We start from the raw sequence: 27907 nt of genomic DNA on the forward strand, positions 1-27907 counted from the left end.
GCTGGGGTTCCATGACAGTGCAAGTTAATCACACTGCACACAAGCAGCTGCATCCAGGATGCACTTTGGAACCATAGAAATACAGCATAAGAGATTAAGCAAAGGATCAATTGGAAATCACTGGATTTGTCCAAATACGTAACTGCCGAGAGCAAGACAGCAGTACCTTTCAGTGACTTTAAAAGTATCAAGAAATGTGCTGGGAAAACATCGTAGGAGAAAGGGCACTATTGACCTATGGATGAAGATTTTATTATTATGTCATCACCTTAAACAAGGAGTTGATTTAATGAGCACAGTAGGTAATTACTGTGACCTGAGAACAATCATATCCTGTCTGCACAGGAATTAATGTCAGGAAAAAATTGTCCAGCATCATGTGCAGTTAAGAGTTGCCAAATGATCAGGTTTTATTGATGAAGTCATAGAATCATAGAATATCTTGAGTTGGAAGGGACCCACAAGGATCATCAAGTCCAGCTCCTGGCCCTGCACAGGACAATCCCAGAGAGTAATTAATGGTGCTGATGATCCACAGCCATCTTTGCAAAGGTTTCCTGAAAAGGGTATTCAAGGCTTCTGTTACCAAAGTCGATGTTGGGAGTAGTTTCATCACACAGGTTTTGATGCCGTGGAAATTATTACTGGATGCATGTTTACTTTATTTGCTGGATTTTTTTTTTTTTTTTTTTTTTGAGGTTTAATCCAGTTACCTGAGATCTTTGAAACAAGTGCAGGATATTGTGGGATAGCCTTGTCTGTTTCATGGATGTGATTTCTCACTGGAATGGCCGGATACTGAAATCTAGCAGTAGGGAGGGACCCATAGGCACAGGAGGAAAAGACTTTGATTGTCCTTGTGTTGTGTGATGTCAGGGCAGAGCAGTGAATGCTTTGAGGGTTCTCAGGTCCTCACTTAGACAAGCTCTGCTTACTCTGCCCTGTGTAATGGATTGCAGCACAAGCACAACAACTGTAGTTGTCCTCGTGCCTAAGTTGGACACCCCATGTGGTAAATTACTTCCCAGCATTAGAGACAAAGGGATTGCTGTAACCTCTGAAGGCTCATCTTGTCTCTGCTTCCTCCTGCCTGCTCAGAACTCAGGGTTAATAGTTTAAACTGGAAAATTAATGGAAAAGGGAAACTTACCAGTGAGTGTCTAAAAGAAAGATCAAATTTTGTTAATCTGCACCAAGTTAACAAGCTCCTTGAGTAGAGGAGAAGCAGTGAGTGCAGCTTTATTTCAAGTAACTCTAATGACTTCACATGAGATAGCAGGGAAATGTGGACTGACACCAATTTAAAAGTGAGGTTATAAAAACTGTTTGGAAAACCCTACTCAGAGTAATTATTAAGAATTCACACTGCAGGGATATATTGAGGGGGATTCTCTGCAGTTCCGCTCTGATTTGAGATTACTTGGTATTTCCATTAACAACTTGGATGGCATATGCTGATTAAATTGTAGGGAGCAGCAGACTTGAGCTAGCTACTGACTGAGCAGAAGACAAATACAATTCAGAGTGAACTTGACAAATTCAAAAGAATTAGCATGTGATGCACTAAGTCCAGCAATGGATTTGACAAATGCGTGTCTGTACACTTCAGCAGAAGCTGCGATCAGCTGAACAAATACAGGATGGGACAGAACAGGCTGCTGCGGTAGCAGTTGTGCAGAAGAGTTCTCCTGGGGTTATAGACAGTCACCAGCTGAACATGATTCAACAGCATCCTGTTCCTGAAAAAAAACCCCAAATGTTGTTACGGAATGTATGAACAGGAATGTAATCTGTAAGATACATGGCGTGGTCCCTTTTCCTCGTGGTAGCGGAAAGCCTTTTTTGGAACATGGTATCTAGCTGCGGGCACTGCACTTCCTGCAAAATAGGGATCAGCTGGAGATGACTGGAGAAAAGCAGTGAGAAGGGTGACAGGATGGATGACTGGGCTGGTTTCAGGGTGATGGGAGAGATGTTTTCAAATCAGTTAGAGGTAGGTGCAAAGAAGGAAATAAACACTTTCTCCCACTGCTGCAGGTAGGACAAGGAAAAGAGATTCTATTACAACAGGAGATACTGAGCTGAGACATCCAAATGGGCGGTTGGCCTTGACAGCAAGAATAGCAAAGATCTGGAATACCTTTCCTGGGCACGTTGTGGAATCTCTGGAATTGGAGATTTTAAAGGAAGAGTCAGTGGGCATGATACAGGGCTGGTGCAGACGAGGGTTGGAGGTGCAGGGGATAAGGGCAGTGCAGAGCTCACAGTTTGTACGCTGCTCTGTGACCCTCTTGGACCCAGGTCTGCGAGGGAGTCAGAGCTGCTCTGGAGCAAACACTGCACTGGCAAAGCTCTGGAGCACAGCCTTGGGGCTCACTGCCATGTGTTTCCTTTTTCATCCCTTCTTTTAAAATAACATTTGTAGTAATAACATCTGTGGACACACTGGCAGTGTTGCCCACGTCTGCAGAGTTAGTACAAACTTTCCGACACTGCCCAGTGCAGGGCACTCTCCACGCTTCCATTTCAAATTTTTGGGAGTACTTCAGCTTTCAGAGCGAATGCATCCCACACCTTAAATGTACATTTTTGTTGTGCAAGAATAAGCAAAGTGACAGCAGTACTTCATATGAATGTGTGGGATTAGTGCACACAAACCACTTCTTAATTGTGTATGTATGTGCACTGGGATGATACAGAGTTTGAAGTGGCTGCTTTCTTAACCACTTAGTGTGGCAGGAATCTTAAACCTTTATCTGAATTTTTGCCAGAGATGGTATCTTACTTTGTTTAAACTGAGTTCTCTGCTTTTATTTTTCCTAAAACAACATTCCAGCTGAGAAGAAAGCAACCAGAGCTGGTGCTGCCCAGCTTTTCATACCCTGGGTAGATGTGCAGGTTGCTTGGCACACATGCAAGACCCAGTTTTACTCTGCTGGCCAAAAGAAATTCTATATTCCTGTGCAAAGACTCCCATCAGGTTCTGCCTGCCAGTGAAGAGCATTTCAGAGGCTTGGGGCAGGGGGAGGAAGAAACTCCCTCCCAAACCATACACTAAAAATAGGCTGATGCTGTGCAAACAGCTTTGCTGTGAACTTCCTTCTGGCAGGCAGCCATGCAGCTGCCTGAGCGTTTTAAGCCCAAATACCTCTCCAAAACAGAAAGTCACTGAAGTTAAGCACAGTTAGCAATGCTTTTAATTTTACTATTCCCTGCTGTGTTGTCTCAATTTCGACTTCTTCCACTGTGCAGGTAGCTTATTCAGGATCTTAGGTCAGGGGTTTTTTTTAACCTAAACCATGGTTGAGACTGGTGCTGTCAATCGCTGGAATCTGCAAAGTTCAATACAGGGAGGAGGCCTTTAATCTAAAACTGAAATGCTCAGGTGATGCATCCAAAAAGTGCTTTCCTGCAGAGTGAGGAGTGCAGTAGCTGAGGTGCAGAAGGTTTTAAAATTCTCCAAATTGCTGTTAATTAAACATTCTTAAATCCCAGTGTGGTGATACGAAACTGAAGGGTTGGTTCCTTAAATAAGACTACTTTAAAAAGAATAAACACAAGACTCTGGGCAATTGGATTGAATGACAGAAGTGATTCATTCAGGCATTGAAGCCTACAAGCTATTTGAGTTTGCCATATTTTCCAGTGTTTTTACTGCAAATTAGTGCCAACATTTTGCCCTAAAATAAGTCATGTCACATTCTTCTGTACATTTTGACTATGAAGACTGATGTTCCAGTTTCTATATCAAGCTTCCTTTGTTTCAGTAGTTGCTGATTGTTTAGACATAACATGATTCACATTTTCCTTTATCATGATTTTATAGGAAGAATATTTTCCAAGACTAATTAAATCTCTGGGTCATTTTCAGCTATGAAAATGATTAAGAATCACTGATAACACAGTAATTCAGCATAGCTGGTTTTTTCCCTCTCAATTTTATATTATCAAATACTCAGTTTTTATTTTAATCCTCTGTATCCAATTATCTGGTTTGTGTGGCAATTCAAAAAGATCAGTGTCATTGTGTTTTACATTGTCTTTAAACTCTCATCAAGAGCAGGACCACACTAGTCTAAGTTTGTAATTTAAGATGCATTTGGCAGGGGTTCAAAGAGAGAGGAGCTCCAGTCTGTCTCACTTCCCCTTGGAAAGCCTTTCTAATTCTGCCAAACAATATTTACACCAGCAGGGAACTGAGTTTTGGAAAACTTTTCCAGGCTCTGAAGAAACCAAGCAACCTGAGACTTTGATAAGCCTTGGCAAATTTAAAAAACTCTTGATGCTATCACTGTGCAAAACTTGTATTAGCCCATCAGATATCAGAGATTTACAATTTGAGGAATGGATTTCAATTAAGAGATAAGAGCAGAGGTTTGGCAAAAAAAAGTGTTATTTGGAGCAAAATTCTCCTGTTGTCATCTCTGTTGAGCACTTCATGATATCTTACATTTCTGCAGCCACAGGTGCTCTGTTCTGCAAGTACATGAAAACATTGTTCACTAAGTCGGGTCAGCATCTGCAGCCAGACAGCTTTAAAAAGCATCAAGATTATTTATTTTTCTGGGACCTTCAGCTTTCTAGTTGTCTGGAGGGAGGGTTCAGGTGAGGTCCTGTTTTCTCTGTCCCAGAAAAAAGGGTTTTTTCTCTCCTTGCTATGGGGTCTGGCAGTCGTTTGAGAGCAGTTCTCCCCTTTCCTACCCCTGTTTCATGGGGCTTTTTGAGGACAGATTTCTGAAGGGGCTTTCCACTGGCTCAAGCAGGTTCTGAGGAGTGGCAGACAACAGGAATTCTAGCTCCTGCTGCCTGGTCTTTTAGCTTAGGACTCTAAAAATTCATTTATTTTCCCTTTTAAATATAAACTGAGTTTTAAAAGCATTCTTCAGCTGAACTGTTGGACTCTGTCCTTGCCAGGCATCTCATCCAGTCTTGCACCTAGAACAGCATTTCATATTTGTGGATCTGAATTACAATCTTGCCAGTTTGTACCACACAACTCAAGACTTACAAAGGAGAGGGGAGTCCTAAGTGCAGCTCCCTCCCAGCCTGGTACTTTTGTCTCATCTCCACTTCCCTTTTAATCTGCCCAGAGAATATTTCTGAGCTACTTGAACTGCTGCCAGGATCTGCATGGGAGGCAGGGGCCTTGGCATGTGAGCCCTGACACCTGATGCTTAGTGTGCATTGAGGTAGTGCCAGCTGGATCCACCAGCCCTGGCGAGTGCAGCCCTTCTGTCTTGTCAGCGAGTTACCTGATCAGGCTGCTGGCTGTGCTCTGTGCTGCTCTTCCTCTTCCTTCTCCCCTATTACCGCAGGCCTGGGTCCTAGGGTATATCACCGTGTCCCGCAGCTGTAGGGAGAAGGAGGAGAGAAGATCCAGCAGGCAGGAATTGTGCAGCAAGATTGATTGATTGATTTATTTTACAGACTCTTTTATAGACTTTTTTCTTCATAGTCTAATTGGACAAGGATCAGCCACCCCTTGGGGGTGATTGGCTAAAATCCTAAAACATCCATTGTCAAAATATTTTTCTACTGTACCATAAACAAGACTTCTCAAGGTTGCAGGTGGTTTGGTTGTTTACATAACTCTGCTACCTCTTCTGTGAGAGAGAAAAGTCTCTCACGGACTTAGAAAATAGCAAGAAAATCCTTGCTAGCAGCATTTTTGTATCTACATTCCCCTGTTACTCAAACAGCCTTGCCAGCACCTCCTGCCTTCTCTCGAGTTTCTGTTCTCACACCTGTTGGCCCCTTTTTCCATGCTGGTGTGTACAGGCTCCATGTTTGGGGTTTTTTAAGCAATCCTTGCACCTAGGTCACCTCTGTGGCTGTACAGACACCTCTTGTCAGACATGCGACACAGCAAGTGTTTTACACCTTTTTAGAAATGCTCTTGGGGTTTGCAGGCAGCTCCTGCACTCAGGTGCCTGGTGGAAGCAGGTTAACCTGTTCACTCCTCTGAAAACAACTGAGCAAGGGGGAGAACCCCACAACTCTCCCTCAATTCCCTTCCCTAGTGGGAGGACCTGTCAGCACCAACCACCTGCAATTGTAGTAGTCCAGCCTTCCCTCAGGCTTCAGTGGAAGGTGTGTGCAAATGAGCTTCCAGTGCAAATATGCCGGGCTGAAGCCCTGCTGCAGGGTCCCCTTGGTTTCTTGCTTCATGCCTCCATCTAAGGAGTGACTGAAAAAACTGAGGCTGTGTTAACTAAATTGTTGGCTAAAATAAGCTGCCAGACTTCAGCAAAAGCACTTCCCATGCACAGCCAATCTCCCAGAAGCCCTTTTATTCCTGTGTAGCCCTGGGAGTTTGCTGCACGTGCATGTTGCGATGTGGACATCTGTCCTCTCCTGTGCTCCCAGAGACCATTTAATATTGAGAAAATCAGCAGGGTAACGTGGTTGCCATCAGCCATGTTAATTTTGGTAGAGTTTACTCTACAGTTTGGTAGAGTTTTGGTAGAGTTTACTTTATAGTCTACTTACTGAAATGTGCCACATAGAATATTTTGTGTCACCCAGGTATCTTGTTGATCTAAGTGCTGCTGAATGAGGGAAGCAGAAGAGGTTCCCTTGGAAAAATGTACCTCTCTCACACTATTCCTTGCTGTACAGTGAAGGAAGGAATCTGATTGTTTTAAGTGCCATGGCCCTGCTCTTTGTTCTGCTTTGCTGTTGCAAGGGATTGCGGGGGACCTCGGGTAACTCCTTGAGGGTGGGAATGGCCATGCTGCAGTCAATGGAGGTGTGGGAGGAGTGGAAGGAGGTCAGCCTGGGTTTTACCATGTCCTCACGTGGGGTTTGTAGTTCCTCGTGACAGTGGCTGATAAACACTGATGTCCTCCTCGTGTTGGCAGCAGGGATGGTGCTCATACAGCAAAGGGTTGGTGCTGCAGCTCTGAAAGTGGCTCTGCAGCTGGCACTGAGCTGTCGTTGTGTTTAAGAACCTTCTTATTTTCTTACTCAGTCAGCAACTCCATCAGGACACACCATCCAGTGAGTCAAGCTGAGCTCAGAAAACAGCCGTTTCCAACAAGAAAAAAGAAAAATACCTTCCTGGTAGTTTCATTGCTCAGGCTTCAACCCTTGTGTCAGGACAGGTTCAAACAAACACAATGTCCTTTAGGCAGGTCTCTGGATTTCAGATGTGCCTTCCTCTCTATCCAAGCCACTTCTCACAGCTCTCCTGTGCCGGGGAACAAGGTCTCTGGAGAGCAGGGAGAGGAGCAAGCCCAGACCCCAGAGCTGCTGATGGAAGGTTCACCACACGTGCTCAGTCGTGGCCGTGGGTCTTGGGCTACCAAAGTCTCAGGTGCTTCCATGGGGACATGGCCCCACAGCACAGGGTTGTGCTTCAAGTCTGGCAGCCCTGAGCCCATGCCCTGCTTCAGTGATGGGATCTGCCTTTGCTTGTTTTGTGCCATTTAAATAATCCTTGTTTCAGTTTCTGTGGGCCCTCAGGCAAGCTGGCCCTCTGCAGCAGGCTGGCTCCCCATCCCTCCCGCCGGGCAGGGCTCCGGGTGTTGGTGGGTGAGCGCAGTGCCAAGCGCCAGCCTCTCTGCACTGTTGTGACAGACACTGTTGCGTGTCTGGTTCTGCTGAGCCAGGGCCACTGGGATAATTCTTAACGGATGCTTGCAAACGAAAGCTGGTAAATGCCATAAATACCAGCCCAAAGAGTGGCGTGGTCTGCAACAATCCAGGCTGCGTTTCTCAAGATGGTTCACATTTTGTGATCAGCCACTGCTGAGTGTTTTGTATTAACTGTGTAATTTTTGTATCACTGACCAGTCTGTGCACTACTGAATAAAGAGCAAAATGTCTGTAATTCCCTCAGCTTCCATCCTGGACTGTGAAAACCTTTTAGTGAAAAAAAGGAAGTTATCTACAGCTCCAGAGAAGTACATCAGTTCAGAGGTTTTGCTTATCTTAGTTTTGGTAAGTAAATTGTCACTTATTAGCTGGGTTGGGAGAGAAAACTTGATAAACTCTTACCATCCAGGAGATCCCAGTCTTGAAACCAGTAAGTAGATAAGGGACCACTTTCCAAAATCCATGGAGAGTGTCACTACTGAGAATCACTGTGATGACAAATTTTAACAGGAATCAACAAGACAGAGAACAAGAACATTATTTTAAAAGGTATTTTGCAACGAACAACATCTATTCCCTATTTCTTAGGAAGGGTGTGTCTCTTTTTAAATTATATTTTTGTACATCTGGCTTCCTCTCCCATTTGAAACATTTGGCTAGAAAAATAATTATATGCTATTTAAACTACTAATCAGAGTGGAGGGATTTCTCTGCAGCCATGATGAAGATGGGATGCTTGTGCGCTAAATTCACATTCTAGTGAATGCTCTCTATATCATTTAATCAGATATTTCTTTTTGGTTTTCCTCTCCATTAAAAATGGTGGTGCTCCTCTCAAGACTGGGTAATATCCCAGGAATTCTCTTTTTTCCCCCCATTCTGTCTGCACAGACAAATTTCTGGTCACAAGGGAGCCCTACTGGTCTAGTTAATGTGCTGAATATTGGTTGTACTCTTTGCTTTTTTTAGGAGACGTGTTTTGTGAAACGAAATCAGCAGATGAATTCTAATTCTCTGTGAGTCACCCAGCTAGCAATGGCAAAGCTGAGAGGGAAAAATGGGGAGAAGAGCAGGGCATTGGTGAGTGGGCATTGACCTGAAGGTCTGACCCAGCGCACACCATTTCAGGCACTTCCAGAAGATGAATACTTAGTTGCTACCTCCAGGTACCCCACCACTGAGGACATGTGGTTACCAGGAAAGGTTTTTAAAAGTCTGTTAACAAAATCATTTACAACTGATGCTCACACAGGGCATGGTTCACTGGGCCTGAGCACTGAGATATGCCTGGCTGGCAACAGAGGACAAAATAATTACGAAATCAAGAGTCTACTCAGAGACAAAACACTCTGCACATTTGTTACATTATTTTGCTTTGTAAAAAGCTGTGCATACCAGAGGAATCAAAACTTTGGCTTTCTCACCTTATGCATCATCTAGATAGAAAACGTGCAGCTCCCAGGTACCTCTGAACCCCCTCCCTCACCCTGCTCCGCAAGCCTCAGTGACCTCGTACCAGGGAGAGCAGAACCAGTCATTTACTAAATCTGGTGGTGATCTCATCTAACCAACTTCCTGTAATATCAGCAAATACTTTTGCTTTTGTAAATCTGTTTTTCCCTCCATAATGGGGTACCAGCGGGACCAGAAATGCTTTGGATCCAGGAATGCGCTGTTTGGCAGGAGGAACAAAGAAATTGCTCACCCAGAAGGCCAAAATAGGACTAATGGTTTTGATTGCTGGGGAGAAACTGCATGGAAGTAAAGTCAACAACTCCTGCATGCCATCAGAAAGGTGCTGTTGGATGCTACTTTTAATGGCAGACATTGATATTAGTCATTAATGAGAAATGTCTTCAGTAACTAAAATAAAATCAGATCCTGCAATTCTTCTGAGGTTGCAGAGTCTCTCCATAGATACTGCCCACTGCCCACTAATGTCAGGCTCTCCCTGAACTTGACAGGGCAGCTGTTCTTCCTGGCCTTCTGGAAACAGTCCAGCTATGACACGTTCCCGATACCCCTTAGCTGCAGGGCGTGGTTTCATTCTGCTGCTCCAGACAACTTGATAAAGGCTCCTTCCTCCCACTCCAGTTAACCCGCCCAGGCTGTAACAATGCAGCACTCACGAGGGATTGTGCCCATTTGCTTAGTTAAAATTAGTTGTTTCGTACAAAGGAACACTTAATTTGATTTAATCGTGTTTTCTGAGCCAACAGTAATAATGCTAGATGCTTATCAGAGGGTGATTGCTACAGTTCTTTATGAGTAAAGTTATTTTTAAGGATCATTATCCTTTTCTTGACACCAAGATTTTATGCATCATAAAATAAAACTTGGTTTCCACCCCTTAGAGAAAGAAGGGGAAAGTCTTCAGCTGCTACATAATATAAGAAATCATGATTTTCCATTTGCATTGTTATATTGTCCTTAATTGTCCTTATTGTCCACACATACAGGAAAAGTTGACACTTTTTTTTTTCTTTTTCCCATTTGAGACCACTGGAACTGTCCATGCTTTCTTATTATTTTACCTCTGTCTGTGGAGCCCTCCAATGGATGTGAACATCTGATAGATGTGCATCCCTGTCCCTGGTTCTGGAATGACAGCAGCTAGCCACTGTGTTACCCCTGGACATAGGAGTCAAAGCAGCACAGAATCCATTAGGTTGGAAAAAAACTCCGAGATCATCGAGTCCAACCTATGGCCCAACACCACCTTGTCAACCAGACCACAGCACCGAGTGCCATGTCCAGTCTTTCCTTAAACACCTCCAGGGATGGTGACTCCACCACCTCCCTGGGCAGCCTATTCCAGGGTCTAATCACCCTTTCTGTGAAGAAATTCCTCCTAATGTCCAACCTAAACCTTTTCTGAAGACTGTCCCCTTGTCCTGTCTCTGGTTCCCTGGGAGAAGAGCCTGACTCCCCCCGGCTACACCCTTCTGTTGGGGAGTTGTACAGAGTGATAAAGTCACCTCTGAGCCTCCTTTTCTCCACGGTAAACACCCCCAATTCCCTCAGCCACTCCTCATCAGACTTGTGCTCCACACCCTTCCCGAGCTCCGTTGCCCTTCTCTGGACTCGTTCCAGCACCTCAAATGCCCTTCCTGAATTGAGGGGTCCAGAACTGGCCACAGCACTGTCACCTTTCCATGTCATCCTGAGGGGACGGGGATCACAGCACATCATGCTGCGGGAGGCTCAACTCTTAAGACCAGGCGTGGGGGCGTGGGACAGGGCGGAAACACCTGCACCCTGCTGGGATGGGAACAGCCCCGGCGAGGGAACACCTCCGGTGATGTGTCCCCTCTTCCCCGCCCCTCGGGGGCTGCGGACTGCTGCGCCCGGAGCCGCTGCACGGTGGTACTGAGGGCGGCTCCGCCGCGGCCATGTTGAGGGCGGGGAGCGCGAAGGGCGCGGAGGCGGCGCCGGGGCCGCTGCGGGCGCGGCGCCGCCTGCTCTTACCGCCGGCTGCCGCCGCCGCTCCTGTCGCTCCGAGCGCCCGCTCCTACCGTTCCGAGCCGCCCGCAGCCGCCGCCGGCGGGGCCGCGCTCCATGGCGACCCCCAGCCCCTGCATCGTGGTGAGTGCGGGGGCTACCGCGCGCGGGACGGGGGATGCCGGGCGCCGGGGCCACTATCCCCCGCCTGCCCCCCGGAATACAGTGATCTGTGACGGAACGCGGGGGATGGCATGGCGTGTCGTGGCGTGTCGTATCGTGTGTTGTGTCGCGGCGTGTGGCGTCCCTGGGCGCCGGGAGCCGCCGCCCCGCGGAGTCACCTTGAGGGCAGTCCCCGGCCTCCCGGCGCCGGGCCTGGGGCTGCCCGTCGCTGCCTTCGCTGTCCCCGACCGGGCGCGTCCCTTCCCGGAGCGGCCGCGGGTCCCTCGGGGTGGGATCCGGGGGGATCCGGAGCCCGAGGGCGGCGGGCAAAGCCGGCGTTGGCGCCTCCGGGGCGAAGGTGGAAGAACTTCCCCCAGCGCGGCTCAACTTCCTATTCCTGTTGCTGTTCGCGGCGTGCGGGAGGCTCCGGTTCGGAGAACCCCACGTGTGTGAGCTGCGTCTTGTGCTGCATTATTTTTGCGTGATTGCAGCATCTGCTAAGGCGCTTAATGCTCATTTTTATTAATCTTTCTAAAGCTAGTGCCAGTGCTGATGAAGTGCGTGCGGTGTCTGATGGCCGAGACTGTGACGGCCTCGAGGTTGCGACAGTAAATCCCTGCAGTCCATAAAAAACCTGGTAAAACCTGTAGGAAGGGCCCATTCCCTGCCAGATGCAGAAAGGAAGGTTTAGTAGACACGCTGGATATAACGATGGGTCTGACCAAAGGAAAACCCCATGAATTTTGGTGGGACCTGCCTCATTTCTTAAAATAGCAGCCTGCTGTGGACTGCAGGGACCATAAGCTCGAGCTGTGTGTGTGTAGCTCACACAGGGTCAGTTTTGGATGGGAGGGTGAAATAATACTAAAATTCCCCAGATGAAATACATATTGAAAATTAGTCAACAAAACCCCCATGTAAACAGTTGGCTGATCACTGGCCAGGTAAGTGTTTCCACAGGCACTGAAACAAGATTTGAGTCCTGCAGGGGTACTGGTAGCCAAAATGGATACTCAAAATACCTGCCCTGGTGAACTATCAGCACTAACCTTCTGTTTTCCCTCTGAAATTCTTTTTGCTTAGTAGTGTTCTGCTACATAACCAGAGAGGGAAGTAATTAAAAAACCACGTCGTTTTCTAGCTGCAGCTAGGTTAGGGTTCAAGGAAGACTGCTTGGTGTGACAGTGTGCCCTGAACCTCAGCAGCGTTTGGTGTCATTATGTATGTATGCTAATCCCTTGTCCTAATTAACATGCACTTGCCAGTGTTGCAGGCTGTTTCATACAGGGAGTTTGCCCATGTGGAACAGGTTGCTGAAAGCTTTAATTTCAGATTCTGAATGATCTTGAACCTCCCTGTTTTGGAAACGGTGGGCAGAGCAGGGTTGCTTCACAGCAGCATAACTTGTCATGCTCACGTAGCTCTCTTTGTCCTGCAAACTAGCTCGTGTGTTTTGTTGTGATTGGGTGTTGTGGAGATTAGGAAGGTGTCCATGTCAGAACCTCTGCTTGCTTAATTGCAGATGCCGGTTTTGCATTACACTAGGAAAATCAAAGGGGTTAAAAAGCTTGATTATTTTTGTAATGGAGTATAGAGTTTCACTGAGGGGTAGTAACTTCACTTTCCTGCTCTCCACTGGAGGAAAACGTTGTAGGACTTTCTTTCACACACTGCATTGCATAACAACTCACGGTATTTCAAGTAACCCTTGTGAACTCTTAGATTACACTTTACGCTGTGTTCAGTGTGACTGATGTTTTCAGAGAGGGGGGAAGTAAGGTGGTTGAGTGTTTTGGGTTTGATCGGTTTTACTCATGGGTTTGATAGTTTTTACTGAATAAAGCAAAGGACTTGAAGTTTCTCAGCACAGACTTTCCATATGGCTTTGTAGAAATCTCACCTTATTTCCTTTTCAGATTGGTGATGATGAACAAGGTTACGACCTGGATTTGTTCTGCATACCTAAACATTATGCAGATGATTTGGAAAAAGTCTATATTCCTCATGGGCTCATCATGGACAGGTTTGTTTGACTTCAGACGGTACACTGATTGCATGAAACTGAAATAAACATCCTCCAGTGATAATTTTGCTGCTTGGAGACTGTCTAAATGGATTATATTTAATTAGAGACTAGAACGTACAATTAATCTTTTTTTTTTTTTTTTTTTTTGGCTTCTAGGAGTTTGTACATTTGCAGTCATGCTATTCTTTGAAAATTGGTCATAATTCTCAAGCAAAATTTTGTAGTATGTAGCAACTTATGACGTTGTTTCCAGTGTTTCTTTGATGTTTTACCTTCTTAAAATCTAACTAGAAGACGTTTTGTTGTGTCAGTTCAGTCTGAAAATATAGTCTCTTGAATTTCCATAAGATATTAATAAAAGTAAACTATTAATCAGATCATTTTAGACTTTCTCATGGTCATGTGGTAGAGAAATAACATCCAACTTTCTCCTGCCTTCTGAGAAAGACATTATCCTCTGCAAGTATCAGTCTCTCACTTCTGTGGTTGCTGAAATCTGTGATGTGCTGTGCAAGTTTTATCTTGTGTGATCATAAATGTGTTCATAAGCCTACAAGACATTTTTGTTCTACTTTGTGTTTGAAAGTTGCTAATTTCCTTTATAAGGATAAACAACAATTTCAGTGAATTTAAGCCTTTTATGAGTGGTGCTGGGTGGGTCTTCGGGGATTTTGTGACCAGGAATGTGTCTAGATTTTGCATGGTTCTGTTTGACTAGATACAATGAACATACCTGAAAAAAACCTTTCTTTTTAAATATTAAAACTTTACACTGGAAGTCCATATAGAGGAAAAAATTGGACAAAGTACATCTCATTAAGGAATTGACGCAAAGTTTATAATGGTTGGCTTTCTCTGAGAAACCTGCTGTCAGCTGGCACACAGTAAATGCAGACCATGCTTTCTAAAATAAATGGCAAGATAAGTTTAGAAACAATTATTGCAGAAAAACGGTGCAGTGTTCTCTTGCATGCCTTGCTGGTATTGTATTCTGCTTTCAAGACAAATTTCTGGCATTCTAATTTGGCAAATAAACATAAACTCTTAAGTTTACAATTTGAGAGTTTTCTTGCTCGTCAGCTGGTGAGGGTTACTGCCTTCAGAGTTGTGTTAGCTTGCATTGCTCTTTGCATGGAAGCTGAACCTGTGTTTGGAAGGAGAAAACACACCTTCATGTCTCATATCTGACAGTGAAACAGTTTCAGGGTGTTAAGGTTTGCTTTGGCTGCCTGTGACGTAGGAAAACAAGCGCATTTGGCAGTACTACCGTTGGATTAACCTTGAAAAGCAAAACTTTGTTGACCAGTAACGTGTAAAAGTGACTGAAGTGGTGGGCAAATATTTCCAAGCAAAATGTGCTTCCAAGTTTGCTGCATGTGTTTGCTGCTGCTAGGAGTATCAAATGCTGCTGCTATGGTGAACGAATGAAATGTTATGACAGCTCACTCTTCCTTGGTTTTGTTTAGGACAGAGAGACTGGCACGAGAAATTATGAAGGGCATGGGAGGACACCACATTGTGGCACTCTGTGTACTCAAGGGTGGCTATAAATTTTTTGCTGATTTATTAGACTACATCAAAGCCCTGAACAGAAACAGTGACAAATCAATCCCCATGACAGTCGACTTCATTAGGTTGAAGAGTTATTGTGTAAGTATCTATGCAGTACTGTGCAATTTTTAGCTAAGTTGACTACAAATTATTAACAGAGGTGGTTTAATATTTTTACTGTCCTAATATGCTAATATTAAACAAATAATTAAGGGAATTAAGAGTCACAAGCCATTTTACTCTTTCTCTACCTTATTATATAATGTGTTTTCTTTTAGACCTTGATATCTCCTCACCCTAGTAAAATCATTATGCAGAGGAGAGAGACCCTTTACATGTCCTTTATTTGTTCAACAATTTCCTCTCTGCCCTCCACCCCATCTCTAAAGCTGTGGCTCTAGACTAATACAGAGAATTCTCCTGCAACTATTATTACAAAAATTTAATTATAGGAGTTTTTATATGGCCCAGACATCATTCTTGGACAGGATGACTTGAAAGGTGCAGAAATGGTTCCCTATCTCATTTTTGTTTGGATGAACCAAACAATGAACAAAATTAATTGTATTTGATCATGAGGGAACACTAGATACATAAACCTAGATTTGTGATTAATAACCTCTGAATATGGCATTACCTTTACAAGACAAGGCATAGGTTTCCTTGGGTTTAGATTTTTAGGGAAAGAATTTATTTTGATTCTGAACACAAGTATTGAACTTTGTAGGGAAACAGAACATTCTGTAACACGAGTTAACTTTTAGGTTTTATAGAAGGAAGCACAGGGTTATGTTGTGCAGGTCAGGGGAAGAAGCAGGTATTTGTCAGCTTTGTATGATTTCCAGCTTACTGACAGCCAAGTCTCATGTTTTTGGGATTTCAGAAATTTATGATTTTTTCCCTAAGACCATCTATAAGATGGAAATAATGACATTTTTTTGTTTCTGTTTAGAGTGTTTGAATACATTGTTTCACAAGGTTATGCTGTTTGTTCTGTATCAGCAGCTTTGCATTGAAGTCAGGGTTACTTGTTGCAGTTGTAGACCAGCAGGAAAATACAGAGATAACTGAATTGAAAAAAATCACTCTCATCCTTTGTTTCATTAAACTGTGACATCCAAGATGGAATTATTTACAGACTTAGTTTGGGCTGTTGCAGAGCTTTAATAAATCCATGATTCCTGTCAAGCTCTCTATTAACGTATCATGACAAAGCCAAGAGCTGTGTGGGGCTTTGGTCCAGTCCTTTTGCAGGACAAGCAGCCCTGGCTGCCCGAGGCGCACACACAGCTGCCTGTCTAGGGGTTACCTGGAGACCACACTCACATTTGCAGAGCACAAGGCACTAATTTAGTTATGTGCTTTAACAAGAATGCAAGGCTGGGCAGAAGGGCTCGTGCTAGCCTTTGGTTGTATCTCACAAGGCACTTTGTGCCTGTGCACTGTGTTAAAATCAGTGCAGTCTGAGCCTCTTCTGTGTCTCCCAAAAGGGGAGACTCCTGCCTCCAGTCCACTTCACCCCAAAGCCCCCACATGCCTATATGTTCTGCCTGTAAAAGCTGCAGAAAACTGAATGTCTCAATTACCGAATAGTAGGTTAAAGAATAGGAAATGATGACTTCCACCTGGTTTTTTTGGAGGGGAAATTGTGTATCTTCTGCTTTCTCCGTTAAGGAACACTTCCAATAACTTACTTAGCTTGTTTAAAAAATCAGTACAAAGACTGAATGAGTGAGGAGGTGCTGTTACATGTTGCCTCCACTACACTATTCATGAGCATTTTTTTTCTGTAGACTCTCTTAGGTGGTTATTAATATCCAAATTTAGGTCCTTTAGATTGCATAACTTAATAGACTGGATAAGATTATCCTATCGTGGCCAGCTTGACTGGGTCTTCCATTAGTAATAGTGTCAGAATGCTAAATCTGCTCTGTAGTTTTGACTTGTGCTTTGCCACATGAAGGGATCTGTGTTCAGTGGTGTGAAAACCATCACAAGCTGTAATGGACAGTTGAAACTGAAGCTTTCAACTCTCTTGTCACTGTCTCTCAATGTGATTACTGGATCATGCTGCCTGTGTTTACAGATTGGGTAAAAAATGTTAAAAATACCCTGATTGCATAAATGAAGCAGATGAACTTTTGTAATGGCTCTGTAATTGATGTAATTGAAGTTCTATTCTTGTTTCAAACTGATCATTTAATATTTACAAGCATATGGGGGGTTTTTGTTTGCAATGCAAAGTTCATACTGTACTGCACCCAAAATAATTCTCTAAGAATACTGACATGATCAAGCTATGATTAAACTTTGCTTGTAACTCCAGTTTTCCAAGTCCTTATGGATGAATTTAAATGATCTGGCAAGCTGTTAAGAAATGGAAAGATAGTGTTTGCGATCAGATCCAGCTCTCAGTATTCTTGACAAACAGTTTATTCTGTTTGTGTTACAAGAAAAATGGCTTTTCACCAGTCTCCTGCATTTAAGCATGGAAATGAACAAACATTGTTTGTATAGTCTTGAAGGGCAGCCAAAAGACAGTGGATGTGTTGCACTGGCGCTGAGGAAAATAGGGATTTTCAGTGGAGTACGTGGTAAACTCTGGTTAGACTGGTCATAGCAGTATTCTGAAAGGTCTCTGCTAAACCTTACAGCAGATACTGTAAGGAACTTATAACGCCACTTTAAAAGGTGATCTTGGAGTCACTTGAGTCAGGAGTTATAATCTTGTAAAACATTATTGTTTTCTAGCAGTGACAAGAGGGAGGCAGTGAAAACAGATCTAAACAATAAAACCCCTATGTGTTAAACCATGAAGCACTAAAGTCTTACCAATACTGAACTTGGAAATAAGGTTTCTGAAGATTAAAACATTAAAATTAAAACATTGCTTAATTATTAAACAAAGTTCTTGCCAGTGGAAATCTGGTTACAACCAGTGTCAGAAATCTTTAACCGTTCTTTCAACCTTTCATTGCTCAGGAACTCAGCACCTGCATATGACATCTAATATGAACTGTGAGACACTGTCAAGGTTTAAAGTCAGTTGAGTGAGTTTAATAACTGCAAAAATTTGTGAGGCATTCCTAGCAGCTGTTTTTAACTTTCCTATATAACAGTTCATTTATGTTTTTATCACAGTTTAGATTTACCAAAGCAAAATGCAGTGTAGTGATGGTGTACCTATGTTGATGTTCAGTTGTATAAGAATTAATTTGATTTGTTACCAATATTGGTTGTAAATTAAGCATATGCTTTTCTGGCTGTTTTTGTAGCTTATTGTTCTAAATAGTAATCAGTGCCTTGTTTGCTGACAATTCTTGTTATGATTGCCTATTCCTATTCAGAGCAAGAGTTTCTAAAGCCATAAAGTTTAAAATGTAAATTACCAGCTATATAGCATCCTGTAGCTTGGAAACCAAAGTGCTTTTTGTCCTGTTTCTTTATCTGTAGAGAATGCATAGTAAGTCCTTGCTTTTTAGATGCATATGTGTATATAATGATCAGAGATGAGAGATGATGCCTGTGTTGATGCAAATCTCTTACAGTCAGTCTTTAATCTGCAATACCATCTTTGAAGTTGATCACTTGTAATTTCTTTGTTCCTAGAGAGATGCTGTGGCTGCCATGCTTCTGAAAGCTTTAACATTAACTAGTTGTGTACTTCGCAGTTTTGACATTTACTGCAAGAAGAAAATCAGTTTAATCCTGGTCATGCTAATGTTCACCCTTCTCTTTCTTAGAATGATCAGTCAACTGGAGATATCAAAGTCATTGGGGGAGATGACCTCTCAACCTTGACTGGAAAGGTACAGCTCTTTGTGTGTCTATGTTGGTGTTCCACTGAAAGAGTGGGTGGGATTCGTACTGTTGAGAGGTGTAAGGTGCAGCCCATGTCAGGAGCAGAGGTTCCCATCGTAGGCAGTGACAAGAGAAGAAAATAGGAGAATCTAAATTGGGAATCTGCTTTTCTCCAGTGATTCTATGGAGATCGTTGAGCCAAATGTCAGGGGTTAAAGCACCACTGCCTCCTGCTCTGTCAGAACACATCACTTTCCCCTTCTCCTTACACACATACGATTTTTAAGACATGTATGTCAATGTAAAGGATGTAGGTATGGTAGATTTGTACGTCTCTGCAGTAGTACACTCTTCTCTAGAAGAATAGGAATTGTATAGACTCTATTTGGATCTCTTTTGCATATGTCTAGACTTTTCAAAGTCTGAATAATTCAAAGACTGTACTTAACCTGAACTGTTAAGAAGAATCTCAGCATCAGAAATGTTAAACTACAAAGCAGTTGCTATTACAAATGTAAACATACATAAATGGTAGTACAGATATTTAACTGCACTGAAAATTAGTTATGAAGATTTATAAGAAATTGTATATTGTTTAGATACTAATGGATTTGTTTTTCTTTTTCTTCCTACCAGAATGTTTTGATCGTAGAAGTAAGTACTGTGTTTCACTTTGAAGTTCTAATGTGTGACAGGTAAAAGAGTTCTAATAGAAGTTGTTATTAAGCTGCAAAACCTACAGTTTCTGGTTTCAAGGCTTCCAGCTTCTGATTTCAGGCCTGAATTTTGCAAGTGGTCTCTGAATTTGAACTAAGCTGTGTTTTGAATTCTCAGATTGCATTCAATTGCTATATTAAACCAGGAAAACATCCATCTAAAATCATTTGTATTGTCTTTCTGTTTTCTGAGATTTTGTCAATTCTAAAATGTCTTTTTTTTTCCCCTTTTTTTTTCTTTTTTTTTGAAAAAGTAGCCTGAATAAGGGTGATACTAAGCGTGTTATTGTTCTGGGTTTATCACAGCAAGCTAGGAAACTAAACTGCAGAGGTAGAAAGAGATTCCTGGTATGAGTATCCTAAAGTGTGTGAAAAACATAGAAACCCAGTCTCCCTGTGTGTAGTTTGTTTAGAGAATAGTGACACAGAGAATCCTAATTCTTAATGGGCATTTTGGAAGTGCTGAATTCCCATTCCTCTGTCTTGTCATGGTTCTCTGGCTGATACCAGGTTCAGTACCGCTCAGTTTTATTGCCTAGTAGGTGCTGTTGCTTAATTCTTGCTTTCATACCTCTGTCTTGATGAACACTGTTGCTGATGTTCAGCAAGTATCACTTTTCCTTGAATACAATTGACAATTTCAGGATAGGGAAGCAGCAGCAGTAGACAGGAAAAGTGGATTTGCAATCTAATAATGTGTTAAGGCTCCAAATAATGGAAATGGCATGTTTGTAAGCAAAGAAACAGCTATGGCAGCTGATTCATCAGCCAAAGGAAAGGATGTTTCCTCTCATAAAATATGTTTCTAAGTATTATTTTCTTAGTTTGAGAAGTTTGTATTACTCCACAGGAAGCACATTCAGTTCTGAAACTCCTACCAAAATAGTACGTATACAGCAGTCATTGTGTGATCAATGATGTCCTTTGAAGTATATTTTGCTTCAGATAGGCAGATGTGTTTGATTATGTATCTGCTCCATTTCAGATGAATGTAATCCTTAGATTAGGTTAGTTTTTTATTTGTTAAGTGAATCATCTGTCCAGTGACTCATCTTACACACTGTCAAATATGAACACTTACTGATCACCATTTTAACTGTCAAGTGATAAAATGCACATCTATTGTAAGTTTAATGTCTTGAACACTAGGCTTTTCTACACTGCATTCCTTTAATGTCCAAAAAAATTCTGTACAAAATGGAGATTCATCTCCAATAAACAGCTCATCACACAACACAAAATCAGTAATAGGTTCTGCTTTTCTCTTAGAGCATGGAAATAGCTGCTTCTGTTTATTTACCAACTTTGATTTTTATCTGTATACCTTCACATCTTTTAACTTCTCTGGAGTTTAATGATTAAAAGCATTGAATGTTAATACTAATGCTGACAGGTGCACTGTTGAGTTTGTTGCTTGATTTTTATTTTAATTGGGAATCATGGGAAAATCAGCTGAAACCAGGATACTGCTGCTTCTTTGCTGTCTGCCTTCTTCACTTCAAATAGATTTTGATTTTAGGCCAGGGCAAGGACTGTCCCTCTAAAGATGGTATGATTGATTGAGTCCAAGTGAGGCCATTTCTGATGTTTCAGTTTCAAGCCATATATTCTCTTTTTATTTTCTATTTATATGTGCAGTGAATGGGATTAAAATGATGTGTCAACGTTTATTTTAGTTTTTTAGATTTCAGAATTGCACTCAGACTTTCCAGTGCAATTTCTTCAAGTATTTTTTGGCTCTGTAAACTAAATTGTACTCCTTTTCCTTTAATTGCAGTAATAGCTTGTTCTGCCTGTTTTCCCTTCTTGCTTTTCTTCCCGTTGAATACTCTGTAACTGAGCTCAACAGCAAGACTTACATTACTCTTATCATACTCTAATTAAACATTGTCTCATTGCTTCAAGGAGCACAAGCCATAAAATCTCCAGAAGGAGCCAAGAAGGTCATTGCAGTAATTGCTTGTTTTGCAACTGCTTCCAAAGTCATGGTTATCCACAACAATTAAGCGCTCTTGTTAGTGTGTGTGATTACTTTACTGAGCGTGGTTGTGTAAGCCCAGCACTGTGTTTCGTGTCACCTGGATTTGGTTGTGAGCATTTTTACAGGCTGTAGTTTGCTATGTTTTCATGCTGCTGTGGATGAGCAATTTTGGTGGTAGAAACTCGGAAGTGTTAGTCTGACATGTTTAATATTCTGTCTTACATGAGTGTTTTTATTTTCAGGATATAATTGATACTGGTAAAACAATGAAAACGTTGCTCTCTCTACTTAAACAGTACAATCCAAAGATGGTGAAGGTAGCCAGGTAAATGATGATTATTTGTGCTGGTTTTCACCTTAAGAAGGACACAGAGTTTAAAAAAAACCAAACCAATGAGTGAAAACAAATATAGAACACATTCCCATGAAAGAGAAACAGGAGGGAACATTTCTGCAGGAGTCATATGTAATCTGTTGAAGTTACTACTTGTTAAAACTCCTAAAGCAGTTTTGCTTGTTATAAGCACATATATATGTTAAGGATGTTGGAAGCACTGTTCTTTCCAGTCTTATTGCTGGAAGAATTTCTGTGCTTCAGAAGGGAATAACTTGTGCATGCCTGGAACACCTCTTGCCTATCATATTATGGTAAGGTTTGTGGGGTTTTACCACTGACGTTTAGAAGTATCTAAAAGAATTTAAATCTTTTGGTCTTAAAAGAATGACCCTCTCAAGTTGATAGAGGAATTTTCAACACAAATTTAGTTCATAAACGTAGACTTTTGCTAGAAGGGGGAATAAGAAAAATTAGTGGTTGTCACTCACCTGTATGTAGCGTGTCTCCAAAGATATTTGTTTTTGCTGGCACTAACTGCAACTTCACTATACTGCAGTGGTGTACTCGTGCAATGGAGACATTTTTTCTATTTTTCCTTCTTTAATTGTAGAATTAAATTAGTTTGCTGTCTAACATGAGTGAGTGTGTAGTGTGCATAGTGCAGCTGAGCTTTAGAGGTCATTCTGTTAGAGTCAGCCACCCATGTGTTCTTCCAGGCTTTTCTACTTATTTATACCTTTAATCAATTAGTTTCAAAACATTTCATAATTAAATAAGTTGCAACCAACAAGAAATGTTGAGGATGATATTGTATTATTAACCAGTATCAACATCCCTTCTACTCCTTTTTAAATTGCCTCTGTTGCACTGCTATGTTGTGCTTGTGTATTTTCCAATAAAAGCATAATGATTGCTGGGGATTAGAGATAAAGCAGAGCTGGGTGTAATATCTAATCACTTGTGTTGCCATAACAATGTCAAAGCAGTTGTTAGACTTACCAGAACAGCTCTTCTTGCTGATACTCTGGAGGTGACCTGCTGAAGGTGAGGCTTTTGTGGATTTCTCCCTGGCTGGTTTTTAAATATGTGTCACTGGAAAGTGTTGTAACACTACAGCATAAATCTTAAATATAATATAATATAATATGTTCAAAGACCAATTTCCTGTATTTTAAATCTGTTGCAGTAATTTGGGTCTGCCAAAGACCTGATTAGGGAAACATGATCATTCTAGATAGTCTTATGTTCTCTTAGTTGCTTCACTTCTCTCTCTTCTATTTCTTTTCTTTGTTAATTTTTTGGTTGTTGTTTTGTCGTTGCTGTTGTTGATTGGGTTGGGTTTTTTTTTTTTAGTTTTTTATTTAATTTCCTTCTGGCAATTAAGTAGTTGCAGTAGGGAGATATGAACTAATGCTAGTGTGATTTTGGGGTTACTTTGATCAAATCCTACAGCAATTCTCAAAAATTAAGTGTCCCAATTAGAAGTTTCAGAAGCTAAAATCAAAACTGTGACTGTGGCAAATGAAGCCCCATCTTCAGGGATGATCCAGGAGGGAAGGAGGTCTGTACTCAGTGTACAGAGTTATGCTGGTCCTGTTCACATTCAGCCATCAACCACCTTTTCTTTTTCTCTCTGTTTCCCAGACAGACAAATGTCAGGCCTGTGGGATTGTCTTAACAAGAGGTAGAAGTGCTCTACTGAATAATGAGCAAATGAAACTAAAGTAGCAGGGCATTTCTCTCTAGCACAGTACCCCCAGCTCTGTATCTCCATGATTTTTACCCGTCTGACCATTAATTTTAGGAAACTGGAGCTGTTTTGTATCCCCTGATCACCAGAATCAATTACATTTTCTTTATGGGGGGAATTAGTACTTCCAGCGAAATCCAGTTAAGGACAAGTTGCACAAGTGCAATTGAGGTTACATTCAAGCAGCTGAACTTTTGCTTCGTAAAACTTATGCTTTTGTTGGGCTTTTTTCTTGGGCCACATCCCAGATTGTTGCCTCTTTACCTGCAAGGTAAATTGCACCTGAAGTTCCTAACATACATAAAATCCCATTAAGTCATTCTTCACAGTGAAAATCCATCCAGATCAGTGGCTCCCAGGCTTTTCCTTGCAGACCTGTTATTTATCCTTTAGGGTAATCATGAACTATTCATGATTCTAGGAAGTTTTGATTTTGTCATGATGATAATTTGTACCTGCAAGTAAAATAATGGTTTAAAATATGTGTAATTATGCTGTCAGTTATGCACACTTAGGCCTAACTCAGCTTCTCTGTCATCAAAACAGTCTTATATATTTGTATGTGGTGCTTTTCCATGTTTCAGTTGTACATTGATTTTATTTGACAGTTTGTTGGTAAAAAGAACTCCTCGAAGTGTGGGATATCGGCCAGACTGTAAGTGACTTTTGACAACCATTTTTCATTTTTAAAAGTATGTCAAGTGTATTGTGAACCTTTTGCTCAAAGTCCAAGGATGATCCAAATAGCTTTTCACTAATTATTCTTGATAGATTTTGCTCTTATTTAGATAATTTAAGTATCTGGAAAGTATTTTGAGATAGTTAATCAGGATTTGTAACATTTTAATATATTGGAAATCAAACTTTGATATTTTGGTCTAAGTTACACCTCTGTTATGTGGAGATTCTCTCAGCTTGCACAAAGTCAAATGCTTCAGTCAGTGGAATCTGCTGGATTCACCTTTTGACACTTTTGGGAGTGATTTGTGTGCCTTAGCCTAGCCACCTCCTGCCATTTGGCTGTCCCCAGGAATGTGGGAGGACCACACAGGGTAGCAGGTCTTATACAGGTTTACAGTGATAAGATGCCTAAATTGGCACTGGTTATGTCTGGGCATCTGAATTACTCCCTTCTTGTCTTCTCCTGTCTGTCCCAAGACTACTAGTGAAGGAACAGCATCCACAGCAGACAGTGGTAGGAGAGTGACAGCTCCTTTTGCTTTGGGCAGGGCTGTGTGTTTTAGCCCTGTTCCAGATGCTAAATTCCTGTTACTTTCATTATGGAAGTGAAGTGGATTGAGCAGCAGAATCACATCCTCTTCCTCCTCCTTTCCAAGGTTGTACAATATGTCAGGGCTTCACTGAGGTGTTCCCCTCATTCAAGGACACCTCTCATTCCTGGGATCTCATTATGGGCTTAGCTGTGCTAATGGTGCCTTTGGAGCATCTTGCAGCAGATGACTTGTTTTGCTGTCTGTCCCCAGAGACAACATGTCCAGAGCAGGACATGTGAACTCTGAAGGAGCAGAGAACAAGGCAGTAAATGGCTGAGCCTCCATTTTATCCCTGTATTGTGAGGCCCAGTAAGTGTGAAACATCACCTTAGTTTTTCCAAAAGTGCATGCAGCCTTTTATTTGAATAGCATAATTTATCTCCCTGTTTTCCTCATTGTAGCCAGGGTGAGAAAAAAGACACAGCTTTCCTGCTCAGGAGTCTTTCATTTTAGCATGAGGTGAAAAAGCCCTTTGGAAATTTAATATTTTAGATAATTTAATTTTTTGGGTCATTTTATAGTGTGTGTAGACAGGGTGGACTGGTACTGCCTGACAAAGTGTCCTGCTACAGCTGTTCAGACAATCTGGAATGGTTGATGTCCTCTTTTTAGGCAGATTTTTTTGAAGATAAAAATCACAACCAAACACAAAAACCAGCAACAAACAAAAGCCAAAAGCAAACCCAAACCAGCCAACCCACACCTGTTTCTGAAACCTGCAAATGACCCTTCCTGCAGCCCTGTCTGGAGTGCAGGTCCAGCTCTCAGAGGTGCTGCCTCTGGAATCATGCTGTGAGGGGGACTTGTGCTCACCAGTCCACTGCTGCTGCACTGGCATGTCAGGCATCTAGGAACTGCCAGGAAGCATTGGCACTTTCATACATATTTGCTAAATAAGTCAGAGGATGTTTTCAAGGGATTTTACATTCTCATAATATTATCCTGTCACTAAATTTAAGAGCTTCCATTCATTTCTTGCAGGCTAGCACCAGCCAGCTGTGTGGAAACCAATAAATACATCTATTTAATTTCCTTTAGTTGATAAATCAACAAAGTAAGTTAAAATTGTAAAATAGCTCAAATATTAATCTGAGGGTACTTAAGTGGAAGAAATAAAATGAGTTACAATCTACAGCTATAAAATTCCATATTGTCTCTGTAAAAAGGTCTAGTGAACTCTAGGAAGTTCTTTTCTAACACACTGGTGACTTATGATCTTTTTCAGTTGTTGGATTCGAAGTGCCAGACAAATTTGTTGTGGGATACGCCCTAGATTATAATGAATACTTTAGAGATTTGAACGTGAGTAATTTTTCCCGTATGGTTTTCTCCATTTAAAACTGGGGAGGAGGAAGGAAGGGAAATCTCCTTACATCATTCTCCCTGCTCTGTAAATCATGCTTCATGTTCCAGTGATGCAAACAAGCCCAAGAACAGCAGGGCAGCATTTGGAGCTCTGATGAAACTAAAATTTATTTTGCTGCATGCAGAGTGGAGGCTGCACAACTGCCAGCTTTGAAATAATGTGAAGTTTGTGTGAAGTTTCTTGTCTCACCAGATGTCTGCAACAAACAAGTGCATTTGCTTGGTTATGTCAGAATTAAAGAAGAGAGACCTGGGGAGAAGTTAAGAAGGGCTCATATTTTATTCTTTTTATCATTAACTCTTCATCTGGGTCTCACCAGACCTAGCAGACAGTGGGTGGGACAATTAGGAGGGGAGAAAGAAGGGGATGGTGAGATTTTTGGACCAAAAAAAGGCCTATGTTTTTCTGCATAAACAGTGTCCGAAGATTCTTCCTCCTCAAGTGTGTACAGCACACTTGTGTTGCTTTCAGAAGCTTGTTATTGATGTCAAATGTTGGTCTCTTACAATACTTTCCTAACAGGAGCTTTTTATTTTATTTTGTTTCAGCATATCTGTGTGATCAGTGAGACGGGGAAGCAGAAGTACAAAGCATGAAAGCAGAGTTCAAGTGCTGTGTCAACAGAGCTTTGAAATGTTTTGTTTACTGAGTCCTATCTTTGACAGGCTTCAGCTCTGGTACACCAGCTACACTTGTAGAATGCCCCAGCCCCATTGCCATATGCTTACTGTAATTTATTGCATGTACAATATAAGAGCTTGTCTTGTTCATTTATATTCTAGAAATGTAAACAATTAGTGCAGTTCTGCACTCCTTATTTTGATTTGCACTATGACTCTACCGACTATCGCTGCCCCTGGTTGGGTTGTGCTGTTTGTGAGCTCCAGAGTCTTAACTCTTGCAGTGGTAAATTGCTTAAACCTCATCAACCCAGAACTGAAATAGTTCAAGTACTGTAAATATAAAACATTTTATGATAGGGAAGTATATTAGTAATATTTTTTAAATCTGTAATTTAAGTTTTATATTTTAATGCACAGATGTGATTGTGATTAATGGATAGTTGCACCTTTGGGTGTTATAAAGCATGGGGCGCAGCCAGTTACAGTATTTATAATCTCCAAGAAGCTCATCCAAATCTCCTGGAGTTGCCTTATTGCTGTAAAGGAAGTCTGGGTGAAAAGTGTGTTTTTCCTTTTTTCTTTTTTTAAAAGATGGAATGACAAAACAGAATGTTTAAAATCTAGTTTTAGTTGAGCTGCCTACTTCCGTTAGATTTTTTTCCTTTAAAAATATCCATCAGTCTGTGGAATTGCCTTTTAAATTTAAACAATTTTAATATATTTGTGGGAAAAAAAAGTATTGTGATGTTTACTTTATAAGATCTACAAAGCAAAGTACTGTAAATAAAGGCTGTCTCTTTAAAATAAGCCCCACACATCTATCCCACTCATTCTGTATATTAAAGTGCTCTTGAAATTTTCTTCTCAATAATATTTTTTTAAGTGTTTGTGACAGTGAAGGCAGACTCTACATTTGTTACCTTTGTAGAACTTCTGGTTAATGTCATCCTGTCTAAGAGAGAGATGATAAAAGTGCTGTGGGAAGATATTGAAACAATTGCATATTCTCTAACCAAACCAGATTCCAGAGAGAACAGTTGAAGCACTGTCCTTTGTTCTGTCTTGGCAAAAATGAAGAGTGGAGGTTCTATGTTCATTAAACGTATCCATATGGGGAAAAACCCAAAAAAACCACAACCATTTTGTAAATAACATTTTGGTTTGTTTCATTAGCACTTCTGTTCATGTGGAGTTCAGTTCTGAATGTGGCAGCCCAGCTCACACCTGTACTTTTTTTGGTTCTTGTACTTCTGCATGTGGATTCTCCCACCACATCCTCAGAT

The 27907-nt window shown here is 41.6% G+C and overlaps 1 protein-coding gene and 1 long non-coding RNA gene across 2 annotated transcripts; one reads left to right on the forward strand and one right to left on the reverse strand.

The window, feature by feature from the left end:
- Positions 1 to 385: 385 nt before the first annotated feature.
- Positions 386 to 11137, reverse strand: LOC121665196. The gene is made up of 3 exons (XR_006016273.1): positions 11065 to 11137; positions 7999 to 8084; positions 386 to 1739 (listed from the first exon to the last, which is right to left on the reverse strand). It is a non-coding gene; the product is annotated as an uncharacterized LOC121665196 (long non-coding RNA).
- HPRT1 (hypoxanthine phosphoribosyltransferase 1) lies at positions 11098 to 27761 on the forward strand. The gene is made up of 9 exons (XM_042029149.1): positions 11098 to 11181; positions 13116 to 13222; positions 14692 to 14875; positions 18520 to 18585; positions 19214 to 19231; positions 21517 to 21599; positions 23970 to 24016; positions 25861 to 25937; positions 26550 to 27761. The coding sequence occupies exons 1-9, from the start codon at positions 11155 to 11157 to the stop codon at positions 26595 to 26597; spliced, it is 657 nt and encodes a 218-aa protein (XP_041885083.1). The 5' UTR covers positions 11098 to 11154; the 3' UTR covers positions 26598 to 27761.
- Positions 27762 to 27907: the final 146 nt, after the last annotated feature.

The sequence above is a fragment of the Corvus kubaryi genome, unplaced genomic scaffold (assembly GCF_017639235.1).
Source record: "Corvus kubaryi isolate FWS band 111438036 unplaced genomic scaffold, C.kubaryi_AGA036_p1.0 37322, whole genome shotgun sequence".
Lineage (NCBI taxonomy): Eukaryota > Metazoa > Chordata > Aves > Passeriformes > Corvidae > Corvus > Corvus kubaryi.

Coding starts and splice junctions, on each gene's coding strand:
- HPRT1 (XM_042029149.1), top strand. CDS start 11,155: ATGGCGACCCCCAGCCCCTGCATCGTG. Junction 11,182..13,115: donor CCCCCAGCCCCTGCATCGTG/GTGAGTGCGGGG, acceptor TTTCCTTTTCAG/ATTGGTGATGATGAACAAGG. Junction 13,223..14,691: donor CATGGGCTCATCATGGACAG/GTTTGTTTGACT, acceptor GGTTTTGTTTAG/GACAGAGAGACTGGCACGAG.